At 30.3% G+C, this 15,421-nt stretch overlaps 2 protein-coding genes across 6 annotated transcripts in view; both read right to left on the bottom strand.

Moving 5' to 3' along the window:
- Positions 1–3,465: 3,465 nt before the first annotated feature.
- LOC116774404 (uncharacterized) lies at positions 3,466–11,455 on the bottom strand. Of its 2 annotated transcripts, none has more exons than XM_032667130.2 (2): positions 11,369–11,455; positions 3,466–4,061 (listed from the first exon to the last, which is right to left on the bottom strand). In XM_032667130.2, exon 2 carries the CDS (start codon positions 4,056–4,058, stop codon positions 3,555–3,557), a length of 504 nt encoding a protein of 167 aa, XP_032523021.1. In that variant the 5' UTR covers positions 4,059–4,061; positions 11,369–11,455; the 3' UTR covers positions 3,466–3,554. The 2 variants fall into 2 exon arrangements, with proteins under 2 accessions (XP_032523021.1, XP_032523020.1); XM_032667129.2 differs by lacking the exon at positions 11,369–11,455 and adding an exon at positions 4,144–4,229.
- Positions 11,456–12,689: 1,234 nt separating this feature from the next.
- Positions 12,690–15,421, bottom strand: part of LOC116774473 (E3 ubiquitin-protein ligase SH3RF3) — a 30,598-nt gene continuing 27,866 nt past the window's right edge. For 2 of the 4 annotated variants that reach the window (XM_032667210.2, XM_032667211.2), the window contains 2 exons: positions 15,032–15,121; positions 12,690–14,791 (listed from right to left, as the gene is read on the bottom strand). In XM_032667210.2, coding sequence (XP_032523101.2) covers positions 14,614–14,791; positions 15,032–15,121 — 268 coding nt within the window. In that variant the 3' untranslated portion in view covers positions 12,690–14,613. Of the gene's footprint in view, positions 14,792–15,009; positions 15,122–15,421 lie in introns of all 4 variants that reach the window. The other 2 variants (XM_032667212.2, XM_061524935.1) reach the window with 1 other exon arrangement.

Genomic DNA, 15,421 nt, shown 5'->3' with positions numbered 1-15,421 from the left:
AACGTTCAACAGGCGTTCCATCTTTTTTCACATATCTGAGAACAAACGAAAGTTGATCGACGTGAGATATATCAGGTGTAGAATCTACAATAATGGCATAATATTTCGCTGATTTGACTTCTTGAACAATAATAGAAGAAACTTTTTGTGCCAAAAGCTGAATAAATTCTTCGTAGATAGTTTTTGATAGGTAACTTGTACTGCCAGATCCTTTATTTCCAAATTTTCTGATATGTTCTTCGAGAAATGCATCAAAAAATTGCCATTATTCGGAGAACCAAATTTTTCGTCACTTCCTCGGAATGGAAGCCCTCAAGAAGCCAAGGCTTTAGTAGCAGCGACTATTCTTCTCAAAACATTCCTCCAATACGAGATTTCTGTTTCTGTTTGAATGACTAAATCATGGTCTATCCTATTCTTATTATCTGATCTTTGCTTAAGGGTTAATATACATTTTTTATGACTTTTTGAGTGTTCATGCTCAGTAACACGAACGCCTGCATGTTTCCAATCATTAAATCCGGTTTTACCATTAAATGAACAATCTACATCAAAAAGAAGACAAGCTGCACAGAATACAGATCCTTTACTAACTGAGAAAATGAGCCACGGTCGTGGAACTTTTTCACCGTTAATAAGTTTTCTAACAAATAGTGATTCTGATAGCCATCGTGAAGTTCCATCACTGTAATCACGTTTTGTACCGGAGAAATCCAAATTTTTATTTTGTTTTCACCCATGAGTAGCTACATAATCTCTGGTGAAATTATTTATAGCCCATTCTGATGGATCATCGCTTATCACAATATTTTCCAACACAACCTCATCTATTATTTTTGTTGAGATTGTAGCTTGGAGCTCATCTTCATTATTTATATTCTGTAGCAGCGAAGAAGTCGTGGAATTGCCAGTATCATTACTCGTAGACGAAGTCTGTTTTGACCTTGAGGTAAAACGTACATCATCACCTGTCAAAATTTACTTTCATTTTATTAATCTAATTATTACAATTAATAATAAATGCACATATCGACAAATAGATCATTATTAAACTGGAAAAAATATGGAACTTAACAGGATTGTCACGACAAACCTTCGTGATCCAAGTTTGTACAATCTCTACAGATAGATTCCGTTTTTTGTGTAACACGTTCTATCTTCGTAAAAAAATCATCTAGCTTGGGAGTTTTACTCAAAACCTCTTGTTCCTTTCTACTTTTGTCCAAAGCGCGCTTCCGATACTCAAATCCGCTCAATTTTTTGCGTCCATCGGCCATGCTTGTCAATTAATTGTATATTTATGCTCAACATCAATAAAATTTAATGCAGGTTAGATTTATGTAATCATGCCAAATGTGAAAACAAACTTCATCAAAGGAACCTATATACGTTTGTAAAACAGGCTGTAGGTGGCAGCATGCGCTGTTTCAACTTTATTAAATTCAAAATAATAGTTTAAAAAAAACTCAAAACACGCTTTTTATAGAAAATCTAAAAAATAAATTTAAATTGAGAATAGTGTTAAAAATTTCAATATATATAAATTAATAATAGTGTGAATAAAAAAAAAAAAATTTTACTTTAAAAAAAGCGTGGGGTGCATGGTGTCAATAGTGATAAATATTTTATTGACAGATATGAGTAGAGTGATTATCATTTTGATAATACCTTAAAAAGCACCCCACGCTTTTTTTTAAATAAAATATTTTTTTTTTATTCACATTATTATTAATTTATATTTATTGAAATTTTTAACAATATTCTTTATTTAAATTTATTAAAATTTATTTTCTATTTTTTAGTTTGATTTTCTATAAAAAGCGTATTTCGAGTTTTTTTAAACTATTAATTATTTTTTACTTTTTAGTTTGGTTTATTTATAAAAGTGTGATTTTTTAGTTTTTTCAAACTATTATTTGTTTTGTAGAATGAAAATTCTCCTTAGTATTCGAAAATTTGTCAATATTACAGAAATCGGCTAAAGATAATTATTGGAAATTAAAATTAACATCAAGTCCTGTCTTATCGACTGTAGAGAAAAATTATAATAAATTAAAATTAAGTTTCTTACCGTATCGACTATAGATGAAAATTATATAAATTAACAAAAATCATATTTTGCAAATTGACAAATGGAATAATTTTACCAAATTAGTGTATTGTCATCGGTCCTCGATAAATCTACAAAGTTTGAACTAAATCTGGCCGTTTAAAGTGGGTCAACATCGAGCCCAAAGAAGTCGGTTACAAACATACATACAAGTGAAGCTAATGAAAAGCGTGTAAAAAATATACGATTATTCTTTTAAATTAAAATTAATTAGTGAAATCGATAAATTATAACATTTTTTTTTTATTGATTGACTGTTAAAGTTGATGTTTTAAGAACTGCAAAAAATAATTCCGAAATTTTTTAAATTTTTCAAAAATAAATACTAATTAAATTTCTTTAATTCCAGAAAATAGAAAAATTGATTATTATTTGGAATCTCCAAGGAAAAAAATTGATTAAATCATTTTGATTATTAATTTTTACTAAAAAAGTGCCAAAATTACAATTCATAAATAATGAATGAATTGAATTTCTTGAATTATCAATTAAACAAAAAATTATAAATTAATAGAATTAACTAATTATATTGGGGAATTTCGATAAAACTAAAAAAAAAATTTTATCACTTTCAAAATTTTGCCGCCCTAAAACATTTGCCGCCCTGGGCACTTGCCCCGACTGCCCCTAGTGTAAATCCACCGCTGCATGGATCTTATATTTAGAATTCTCGACTTGCCGAATAAAGGTGTTTAATATCTACGTATCTTTGGCCTTCCTACATAACGCTAACCCACTCTATTACTTTGTTTCCCAAATTATTTACTTCTGTATGTGAATGTTGAGGCGTATCATCAGGCAGAGTTGTTCGAACACTTACTGCAGTATTTGATGTCGAAGTTGAACTGAATCTTTCATGCGAGCGGCGAAAGTTCCTTCTAATCGTTTTTTCTTTCGGCACACCTCTACAGAATGATTTAAATTTTTACAAAAACTGCACCGTTGCTTGCCTCTCCTGAAGAGATTCCTCGATTCCGCGTGCCGTTTATAGCAGCTTCTTAAAAGTCGGTGCGGAGTCACGCGGCATTTGGTTCCTTATATCTAAACGTATCAGTGCAAAGATCATGTCAGTCTGTTGTGTCTCAGTGATTGCAGAAGGAGGAAGCTGGGAAAACAGTGCCCTCTTTCCTGAAATAAATGCTTCCGTGGAGATAGTCGCCTTCTGGATTTTATGTGTAATTTGATGATACACCATAAATGCTGGTTTCTTTGGTGCAAACGTATGAAACTTATTACTGAAGTTTTCCCACTGTGATACGCCATATTTGACTCCTTAAATAACAATGACTAAATTTGACTAAATAACGATGAGTTATACAAGATTTTTTTACAACGAAGACGATTAATATAAACTATTGTGTTAAAAGTCATTATTTATTTATGTATAAGATTTATTGTTTACTATATTCTCTATAGAACTTTTGTTTAAACTAAAATTATATTTTCACAATTCGTCCTTAATTAGCTTAAGTATTTCATCGTCCTCATCGGTCCAAACATCCGGATCCGATGTCATCTGACCCAACGCCTCCATCCTTCTTTCCATCGTCACTTTATCCAAAATATGTTCCATCTTCATGTGCATGCAGTCGTTAAAAACGGATGAATATTCACAAACTTCGAATATGCCTTCAACAACGTCGCTGCATTCAACTATAGCGGTGTTCAATCTCGTCATGACTTCGCTATCTTGGCCGTAGACAGCTCGATTGGCCTCCAAAAGATTCTCTCTGGAGATTTTATTGTTTACTATAATAGAATTTCGTTTAAGTATGCAGGCCACGAAACATTTGCCCTGCATCGACGACTGCGGAATGCGTTTTAAAAAATGCTCCACGTCGATCATAGATGCTTTGACCTGACGAGCGCAGTCCGTCAAATTCTGTCTGAACGGCTCTACTTCTTCATTCATTTTATTAAATCTATCAATTTGTTCCTCTTTTGTCATCGGCTGAAACGAAATCACAAGAAGTGATATTGAAAATAATATAAGAATTATCATTATCAGTTTAAAACGTGACATTTTTGTGTACATTTGCTTCCCGTTAGCTTCGTGTTTCATGACTGTTATTTTTATTGTTAACTAATTGGCAGTTAGCGTCAACTGTATAGTAATGAAAGGCAGTTAAATAACTTAAAAAATATGCTTTTCATTTCCTTAATTGATTTGTTTGTTTAACCAATGCTGAGTAATTACAGCGTCGCGTACATTCTCGTATATTTACAACAAATATAATATCAATATTTTTTTTATTTTTAAATAAATACGGTCCCAATGTTTAGAACAGGTTGAAAGTCAACTTAAATACTAAAAGATTTTAAGATATTTTATATATTGAGACACAAATATATTGATTAATGACGAAAACTGAAAACTAAAATTTTATTGTTACTTTGACCTCACCGTAAAAATATTCATAAAGAAATTTCTATATATTGTTTATAATTCATAAACAATTCAAGTATCCATACTTAATTCTAAAAGTTATGAATTTTTTTTCTACCCTAGCTTTGATAGGATGATAGTTAAACTGATTGCGACGCCATGTCCTGTGAGAAAACGATCCGATACCTGCTCAATTTACTGAATTCTTCATTATTATTAACAACCTCTTTGAAATTAATTTTAAATATTCTTTTATTAAACTTAACAAAAATAATTATCTTAAATAATATAACATTTAGAAGAAGACTATTTCTTGACTCTAAATATCATGTTAGCTGATGGAAATAACCAATAAAGATTCATCTTCAAAGTTGAGTGAAGATCAACAATTTAAACAACTGTTCTCTAAATTGGAGTAAGCACTTCAATTTTTTTATATTCGAATACAATTTAGAACAAAATGGTTTCTTTCACACTACCTTACTTTAGAAACCTTGGACAACTATGATCAATTATCGAAATCAATCGACGTTTTTAGAAACATTTGTAGCATTTTAAAATAATGTACACATATTAGGTTCAGATGTTATTTTATTTTATAATTGGTCGCCAGCATTGCTAAAATTTTACCTCAATGCGTTCCAAATGAATCTCCCGGATCAGAGTAATTTAGTGCCATGAGGTGAAGGTACCGAAAAATTTGCTATAACTGCGGGGAGGCAGGGGAATTGCTAAGAATTTGCTGATGAGATGTAAAGTACTCTTGGATAGCGGCCAATACTCGCGTCGCCACGATAGGATTCTAGAAATCGTACGTGAAACGGTTAGTCTTTCGGTAGCCAGAGCCCAAAAAGAAATAACCACAAACAAGCGATAAATGGGTTTTGGGAGAAAAGGCACTATGGCTATAAAATCAAACGTCAAGCTTTACGCTATCCCTACATATAATGTTGGATACGTATGAGAAACAATATAAAATCCCAGAGAATATTCGTGCATCGGCCTCCAGACCAAACATATCTCTTTATTCGAGAATTTTAAAGCATGTTGTGTTAAGAGAGCTTACGGTTCCTTGAGAAATCAACAAAGACCATGCCATTAACAAGTATTACAAGCGTACAAACGATCTCACTAAGAATAGGTTCGTTGTAAATTTGTTTTCGGTAGAAGTGGGAGAGAGAGGTAGAGGTAACAGCCAAATCTCTCTACAACCTGCTAAAAGACTTGGGCCTGTCCGGAACTAATATAAAAGAATTCTTGGAAGGCAACCCTAGTAGGCCCTTTTCAATTTGGTTAGTTAGAGAGAGAAATTTAGACGATGGCAATGAAACATTGTCGTCGTCTTCTCAAAAATAAGTAACTTATATTAATATTATAAGTTTTATTCTATTTATTTTTAATTCGTTGAATCGAAATAAAATTATATAATAATTGTGTATTATTATTTACGTTTTAATATTAATAGGGAAGAATCTACTGCCCCATATATATCGGTGTCCATTAAGACGATCACAACTTCACTATTGAAGATTAACTCTGTTTATTTAGTTAGTGTAGTCATTAAGACAAAACTTGTAAGACTGGTTTACAACAGTGCGATTCTCTACAAAACAATGTAATTAAAACATATTTTAGCTATAGCTGTGATTTATTACAGACATGTCGCACAAGGATCCAGTTCACTGGAAGCCTAAATTTTTTCGAACCCTTAATACCTTGTCATTTTCTTACAATCCCGACGAAGATAACCCCATTTTTAGACGTATGCTTCACCTAAGGTTACAACGTCAAAAAACCAACAATTCGCACATTATAGTACTAACGTAGGGTTGAATGAGATACGAGAAATGCTTCGTATGTAGTGTGTTTGAACTAGTGGTCTATTTCTCACACTATTCACTCCCGAATGTACCGAGTATACTTAGAAGATTATATACAGATGATACCACAATATTCTGATCTAGCGAGTAGGTATATATTTTAGATTAATCAACCATACTTGTTCTAAAAACGAAGGACCCTAACCAAATCAATTCATACAACGATTAGCGTGATCTATAGCGATGTCAACGCCATCTAGTTCTGGCTTATGTCAACTAGTGACCATTCACAATTTTACGTTTCTATTCACATTTTGATTTGAACATAGCGTGACAAACAAACTGTATCATAAAGAATAAAAATTTTATATAAAATTAACTGTAAGTTTACAGCAAAATAACAAAATATGTACCTGTAACCTATTAAAAAATATTTTCATTTACATACATGTCTTTTTATCTCTTTTTTTACTCAGCAAATTCACATTTCACTCATTCCATTGGAGAGAAACAGGTAATGGAATTTCTATGTGTATGTAGTAATGGGTGATACAAAAATAACTCCCGATTAAATTGTTTTATTGATAGTTAAAATGTTCTTTATCTTGTACAATACAGACACTTGAATTTCATAAGAAAAATAAATAAATAAACCATGAATTTAATCATGAATATGTATATAAAATGATACATTTAATTAGAGGAATATGTGAGAACGTTATAAAATACGTTCCTAAAATTAATGCAATTTTACTCATTACATCATAATAAAGTAATTTAGTTTCATAGATCAAAACAACTACTAACCACGCCACGACGTACTTCGTTGTTGTAATTTAAAATGTTACCAATAAAAAAAATAATCAACGAAGTACTTTAATGATGAAATTTAAATTCCCTTAGTATATTTACAAATTCATTGGCTTTTGGTCTTTAAACACCCGCATCACATTTACATGTGTCGATATTCAAATGCTTCAGTCCACGATGTGTTATAATACAGTAATTGTGATGACTTTGTTGCAATTAAGTGTAAAATAACAAAATTTTGTAAATTAAATAGAATAATATGAATATTTGTAAGGAGAATGTCTAGTTTACATGCATAATCTATTCTTAATTGATCGTAAAATAATTGTTGCATTCTAAATAACAATAAGTGATATAACTTGTTAGGTTTCACTCTATATAATCTTACAAAATTTTACGACACAGTTTAGTACTGATGTTGTGTTTTACAGAAACTGATCTCAGTTTACAATAACACCAAAGGATTTATTAAATTAAAGAAGATATTCTAGCTGCAAAATAATTACCATCGTAACAGAGGTTTTAAGAATGTGTTGGAAATTTATGTCGTTTTGAGCTTAATTAGTAAAGATCAGATTTCAAGGTCACTTCAAGACATTGCTTCTTTCATTTTGATATAGTAGACACTATGAACAAAACTCTCAGTCTGGTGACACATCAAAATTAATCGAATACATCAAGAAGACAAATAGGAATTAACAAAAAAACATCAAATCGTTTGTAATTAATAACGTAATGTTATATTTCTGGTTAATACGTAAATCGTTCGTGATGCATTTATAATATCAATAGATCCATTGACCCCGACCATTTGGTTAGAATATTTTACAGTCAGACATTCCCATATATAATTAATTTATCCCGAATCCCACTCACACAGTATATTCCAGCTAAGTCGCTTACAAATTGTATGCCTTCATTTAATTTACATACTCCGACATTTAATGTATAAGATCTGACATTAGCTGTCCTTGAACCGTACGTCCTTTTATGCCCATAATTTTGCTAAGACAAGGTAACAAGGTGTTTATTTGATATTTAGCGATTTTGTTTATTTTTCTATTATACTACTCAATACTTTTATTATGTAAGTGTAAATGTAAGCTGGGATTTCTAATGTATATAAAAAACTTAAATGCCAATACAGATCAAAATCTGGGCAGTTTCACGAACAATATTTTTTCAAATCTAAATCAACAACACAGTTCAACACAAATGTTAGGTAAGATTTCTATACTATAGTTATGTACACTATATATTTAATATTTGAGTTACTAAAAGATATCAATGTAAAATAATTTATTTAATGAGCAGACGGCAAAAATGAAATGGTAATGAGTTTCGACCACTCTTAAGACACTTGACATAATTTTTTTATAGGTACGAATAAGTATATTTACAAATACGTTTATGCTTCCACTTTAAGCTCTCGTTTAGGCTTACATAAAAGTCTTGTGTGACCTACAAATTACTTTGAGGAGTCGACTGTATCAAAAAGCGAAACGTTGTTATCGAAATGATACTTCTATAAATAATAGTTCACAAAACGTTTATATTTCACATTATTTAATATAAAGTATGTATTTTAGGTCGAGCGTTTTTCGCTGAGATTTTAAGAGGACAATCATTTTGAAAGAAAAATTATTGTTAAAATAACTTAAACAGTTGATGTCGAAATGTTAGATTTTATTAACAAAACGAATAGTCTGATATAGTTTCAACAAAACCTGAATTAACACTATCAGGACACGAGAATCATTATGAATTTATTACTAACCAGTTGATACACAGAACTAGTTTGTTAATCGTAACAATATTATAATAATGGCTTATCATTACAATGTAACTATACATTTGCCATACTAAGATGTGAGAAAGGTTCGTTTAGATAATCCTTTTAGTATGAATAGCTAACGTTACAGTCAGTCGAATTTCATAGCTCCAAGCTCAAATTCAAGGCAACACTTTCGTACTTGCAAAAAAAAAACTTGCTTTCACTTTCAATGCAGTACAAACATTCGTATCACACGAATTTCGCACCGTGGGATTCACAAACCGATCGCTCGGGGACGATGGTTTAACTTTCCTCTGTCTCGAGTAACACGGGCAGACTGGTGTGATGCTGGGATGACGGTAGGCATTCTGCCGAAAACGCAGACAACCATGACTCGATATCCCTCTCGGAACACAAAAACTTAGCTGATATTGTGTCGTCGTAACCTTTTTGTCGAACAATGAATCCGTTATTCGTTTCGAGTCGCTCTACAGCCGTGTTCCTTAAATTGACGACACCGGTCGGCTTAGAAACACGCTTCCTTGGATAAATAACAGCGAAATGTTCAAGAGATGTTCTATACACGACCACTCTGACATCCTGCGTTAAGCCACCGGCGGTTAATAGTACTAAGAAACCAGATTTCACTTCGTTACCGCATGTTTTCTTGCTAAATCCTTGCCCGAAGTGCTCGGCCCGGCACGTCGACATTATATCTGTCGGCATTTTAACGTATTTGTACACAACAATGAGCGGCTCAGTACACGCCCGCGCCGCCTCGCGTCTGGTTTCAACTGACGACTGACGACTGAAGTATGTACATATCACAAGTTGCAAATTGCACTACGCTTTGCGCGTCTCGTTACTAACCTCGATCGGTGCATTGGGTTACTTGAATTTTTGCTTTCATTTTGCCTCAGCCCGTGACTACGTTCACATTTCACTAAATCGATGTCACGATTCCGAATACTTTTAGATTCGATAAGATAATTATAAACTGTGGATTATTAAATTAACTTTCCAAGCTTTTTATTCTGAATACACCAACCGATGTATATTATTATTTCATTAGACATTAAGTACATTTACTTATTTTCTAGGTTACGTTTTCATAGTATATAATTTAATAGGCGAAGGTATTATTTAGGTAGTACAGTAAAATAACACAGACATTAGTTGAATCTCTTTCGTTCACTCTTATAGTATAATTTTCTATGTAGATGTAAAAACACGGTGCCATATTCCATCGCGTTATAGGCTTTCATGCTCCAAATCTTACACTCATAATGTTTGGTTAATGGTTACAAGTAAATTAATATTAATATTTATTAAAATCATCTTGTACACAATTATGCTTACTATTTAATTTTTTTCATTATTATTCTGTAGTCGGTATATTCTACGATGCATTTAAACGCTTTAAGAGAAGCCCTACCTGTGACGTAATCCAATTGCATCGCATATTTTAACATTTAAATTATTAACAGACGTTTCCTCGAAAAATAAGCATGTCTAAATCTTTTATATAATAATAAATTTTACGATATTATTAGGTAATATCATGCAATTTTTTTTATTGAAACCATTATTTGAGTCCAAAGTTGATGACTACATTGAAGACCGTAAGAACCTCTAACCAGTTGGTATGTGTTTAATAATGTTTATCATAATTTAAATATTGCTTGTAAATAGGGAGTCAGAAATGTCATCCTTTGAATATTAAAGTGACACCAAAGGTTGGAATTTATTGTAATAGAGATCGTATATAGAAAAATAGGTTTTAGTTTACAATGACCCGGATCGCATTTCTGTAGTCTTTACATACGGCACTGAGTGAGGCCTTGATATCTTTATGTACTTTAATTGAATTAATCTTTCATTATTTTTTATGATCATAATTAATTATAGAAAATGAGCTCAATTTCAATAAAATTTTATTAAATAATATACATATTAGTAATCTCTGAAATCGAGATGAATTATATATTTTTTTTATGTTGGCATTATTATGTTGTATACCTTTGCAAAAATATTATAACAAAAAGTTATTAGAGATTTAATGTTGTTGTTATTTATATTTTAGATTTACGAAATTAGCTCAATAACGACGAAAAAACCTTCCATGAGTAATGAATTTGTAAATTTTTTTGTGATTCTTCATAGAAGTAAATTTTGTTTTTCCGTTTAAAACAGCAGCTACAGCAGCATACATGAGTAGTTATGTAGAACCAAAATAAAAAATATGTCTTAAAATATTGCATCCTAACTATTTCTAGGTTAATATAGATAAGAAAAATGCATATTTTTTTTTATTAAATATTATTAATAAAGCAATATTTTAAAACTTAGGCATATTTTTCGTAACGTTATCTGTCATTATCATCGATTAAACAGCGTATCCTTCTGTTATTAAAGATGTGGGTCTGTTTAGATGTAAATAATATTTATTCATATAAGACACAACTTACTCAGAAATTGTGACTGTCCTGTAAACGTTGCCAAATTGGCAGTCGTTATTGAACATTGCAATAAGTTAGCTACAAGGAATATATACGACGAAAAATACTATGCTGTTATGAGAATGATTGTACAAAGATTAAAAAGTCAATATGCAAAACCGGTAAAATGTTTTTTGCATTTCATTACGTGAATACTAAATTTAAATTATTCCGGATAAAATTACCTCATTTTAATAATAAGAGGTAGCTTGGACCTAAAGAAAAACAAACAACAAACCGTAAAATGAAAATTTATAAGTAAATCTTTTTTCTCCTAGTTTCTTCCTAGTTTAATAAATCGTAATGCAAATAGAAAATTTTATATCTACCGAAGATTATAAAATCGCATAAATAATTGTTAACCTAAAACGTTACAGCGATTTATAAAAAGTAAACATGTTATATAACAAACCAATTACCGGTTTTTTTTTTAAATAAACACTATTGCAACTAGATTTATAATTGAACTACGTTTAGTTTAGACAAATTGGGTGAAAGGCCGAATAGTTTCCAAACAATACATTTTGCGAACAACAAATAATTAGAAAGTTTCATTTCGATGGAAGCGATAATTACTTTTTCGACTCGTTAACCCTTTTCACTGTAGCTAGAATAAATTACGTCATTTAACAAATTTATTCAAAATAATAATTTATAACATTTCGATGCAGTATGAGCGTGTGCATTATACTGTCATGGCGGCAATTACACCTGTCATTTTAACCGTTGTGTATTTATCAAGTTTTTTCTTAAAAGAAACAATTCGTTGTGATATGGTTAAAGAGAAACGTATTTTATGTAATTAAGAGATTGATTAGGATAACTTTCTATAACATTTCTGATAGTAAACAAATGTTAGAGAAATACATTTCTTTGACGGCTTAGTTATGGGGGTCAGAGTAACTTGGTTGATAATTATAAGTTTTTGGATTCCCAAGTCATTTGTAAACTAAACCAGTTTTAGAGCAAGCTAAACTTATCAATCTGTAATTAATGTTTTATGACTTTAACATTGACAATGGGTTCTCATGATTGGTTTTTGCGATAACTTTACATAAAACCATACCCAGCTATGTAAAATATAATTTGTTTACGTAATAGGAGAGTCATTGGTTAAAAATTTTCGCAAATACACTATTCAAATTGTGTTTGAGTGTTGCCAATTAAAACATTTTTTGTCTAGAAGTACTGATCAAGTTTTTTTTATCGTTATTAATGTTGATGCCTGTACTTTCGAGATCATACTTTTTGCTGTCGGTAGGTGAAGGGTCAGGGTAATGAACACCAGATATACAGACGAAATGTTTATTTCTCATCATAATCGCCTAATTTTAACTCACCGATATGATTACAAGCATTGTAACACCAAATGACGAATCGCTTTATTCTCAAAATACTTTCATATTAGTTCTCAGTTAACAAACAATCAATTATTTTAACAATTATTACCATTTCTCTATAATTTCGTAATTAAAATTTTATAATAATTTCATTGGCTATATAAATGAAACTAAAATAGAAAATGGGTATTTTATATTAAGTCTTAAATAATAATAAATAAAATTAAAACAAAAGAAATTCGTTGTATTCATGAGTTCAAGGATATAGAGATGAGTTCAAGATATAACCAAATCAGTTCTTGGAATAAAAATACATGGACAAGTTTAGGAGTTAGTAAAATAATGTTACACATACATACATCCACAATCATAGTATTAATAGATAATTTTTTGAGCATTTTATATAAAATACATAGTCATTATAAAAAAAAAGTCCCGTTAAGATTACAATTATTAATACAAAAACAAAAATGAGTATAAATTTGAGACTGAGTAAATATAAGTTAGTGTCAAAATTACATCAGTAACGTCTTACATAGATAACTAGGTTAATGAAAAATATTAATTATACACATACAGACAAATATACAGTCTTAATAAACGCCCTTATTACATACAACAGCTACATCAAAGATATACCGTAAGAAAATTTTTTAAAATGTCTAAATCCCTATACTAACATTACGTCGGCTAAAAAAATTAATCTAAAAATTAGAAACAAGAGAGAGAAATTATAAAAAAAACTTTCACAATTCCATACTACATATAAGAAATTTGTTATTGAAAAATGAATTTCATAATATGGCAGTTATAAATGGATATCGGGCGACCTACCTGTATTCCAAACACCTACATAATTTGTCACATACAAACTACCATTATTATAATATATATACATAATTTATTAAACAAAATAAATACCTTTTATCTGGTTAGCATCAATGAACTACAAACGGTGTCCAGTTTTACCTTCATAATACTTTCAAGTGATAGCAAACTGATAAACTGTCTGTTTTAATTCAATGATGCGAGTGCATACTTTTAAGTGTACCGATAGTAAATAACTTCATAGCAATTGGAACACAGGCGTTATAACTAAACTAACATAATAAGCGTATTTGGTCCTATACAAATAATTCAGCATAAAGATATACGGAAACCACAATAATTACCTAAGTATTAAAATATATTTATATAATTACAAGGACCATTAGACTTCTGGATATTTTAAATTATTAATTTTTTTGATAATTTTAATTTTACGTAACATTTCAATTTTTTTTTTTAATAAGAATGTGATATACAGAAAATATTAACAAAAACAATTGAACATATAATTGCGATATCTAATCAATTGAATATCAATTTTGATTATATATTTTTTTTTTTTAAACATAAAATAGGTACATTTGATTTTAAAAACAGCTTTATTTTTACTTAATTCAACCATTGTAAATTTGTCTAAAACATCATTTTAAATCATTCATTATAAGGACAGTTTTAATGTATATATATTTAAATTTTCGTCTATCTGGTGGTTGTTTCTGATGGCACCACTATAGTCATATACTCTTAAAACATTATTTTATTCAATTCAATGGTCCAATAATATAATTTATATCGTAACAGACAATGTACACCTAATACTACTTAACACATACCTATACATTATCAATACAATCTAAAACCAGACACAATACGGATTAAGATTTACAGGATATATATAACTTTATACTAAGTTATACGACATTATAAAATCACTTTAAAATGGCAGAATACATTTAAACTGTTTAAATTTAATTCCAGTTGCATTTATCTAACTAAAACGACTGTTTAAATTTATAAAAATGTCTAACCTTGGTCGTGCGTTTAACATCAATCCGGGGGACAGCTTTGTACGAAAGATGCCGGGAATAATCCTGTCCGACCCGTACGTTGTAAAGTACCCTTGTACCACCCGTCACCCCTCTTCTTAGACACCAACACTATATCATCAACCTTCAACTCCAATTCGTATTCAGAATTCGGTGGATACGGAACAATACAGCGAAATCTGAAATATCAAGTGTCACTTATTGATATAAATATTGATCGACATAGCTTGCTTGATATAAAATAAAATGTAGGATCTTAATAATCAAACGATATCTCGCCTAATTCGAATCCGTAGGTTATACGAATATATAATCCTATAAACATATAAACGTACCTTTGTAATTTTGTTATTTATTAGTAAATTATATTAAAAAAAAACACTAACACGATACTTACGAATACAAACAAAATGACTCACTTTTCTTTAACTGGCGCGTGTCTTTCCCGCCGCGACACGTCCAGTGACGCCGACTTGCGGTGTCCCCACTCCGCGTCGCCCGAACCGCGGCTATAGTGATATTATTATTTTACAACGAAACTTTTAAAATATATTAAAGGTACCATAAAAATTTTACATCGTTTTTATAATGTAAGTAATTTAAAATATTCCATAATATTATAATTAGTACTAATTCATCACTAGTTTTGAAATTAAAGAAAATTATATTATCGCTTCTATGTATCTCAAATATACTGATTCTAATTTCAATTCTGTTAACGGATGAGTCTATGGTTTGAAACACATTTGAATTATTTTACAGAAAATAAAAATAGAAATCATTATATATTTTGTTGAACTTTTTTTAAT

The sequence above is a fragment of the Danaus plexippus genome, chromosome 26 (assembly GCF_018135715.1).
Source record: "Danaus plexippus chromosome 26, MEX_DaPlex, whole genome shotgun sequence".
Lineage (NCBI taxonomy): Eukaryota > Metazoa > Arthropoda > Insecta > Lepidoptera > Nymphalidae > Danaus > Danaus plexippus.
This window is presented reverse-complemented; position numbering and strand designations above follow the sequence as displayed.

What these genes read in the sequence shown, in the direction of transcription:
- LOC116774404 (XM_032667130.2), bottom strand. Translation starts at nt 4,058, where the DNA reads ATGACAAAAGAGGAACAAATTGATAGATTTAATAAAATGAATGAAGAA.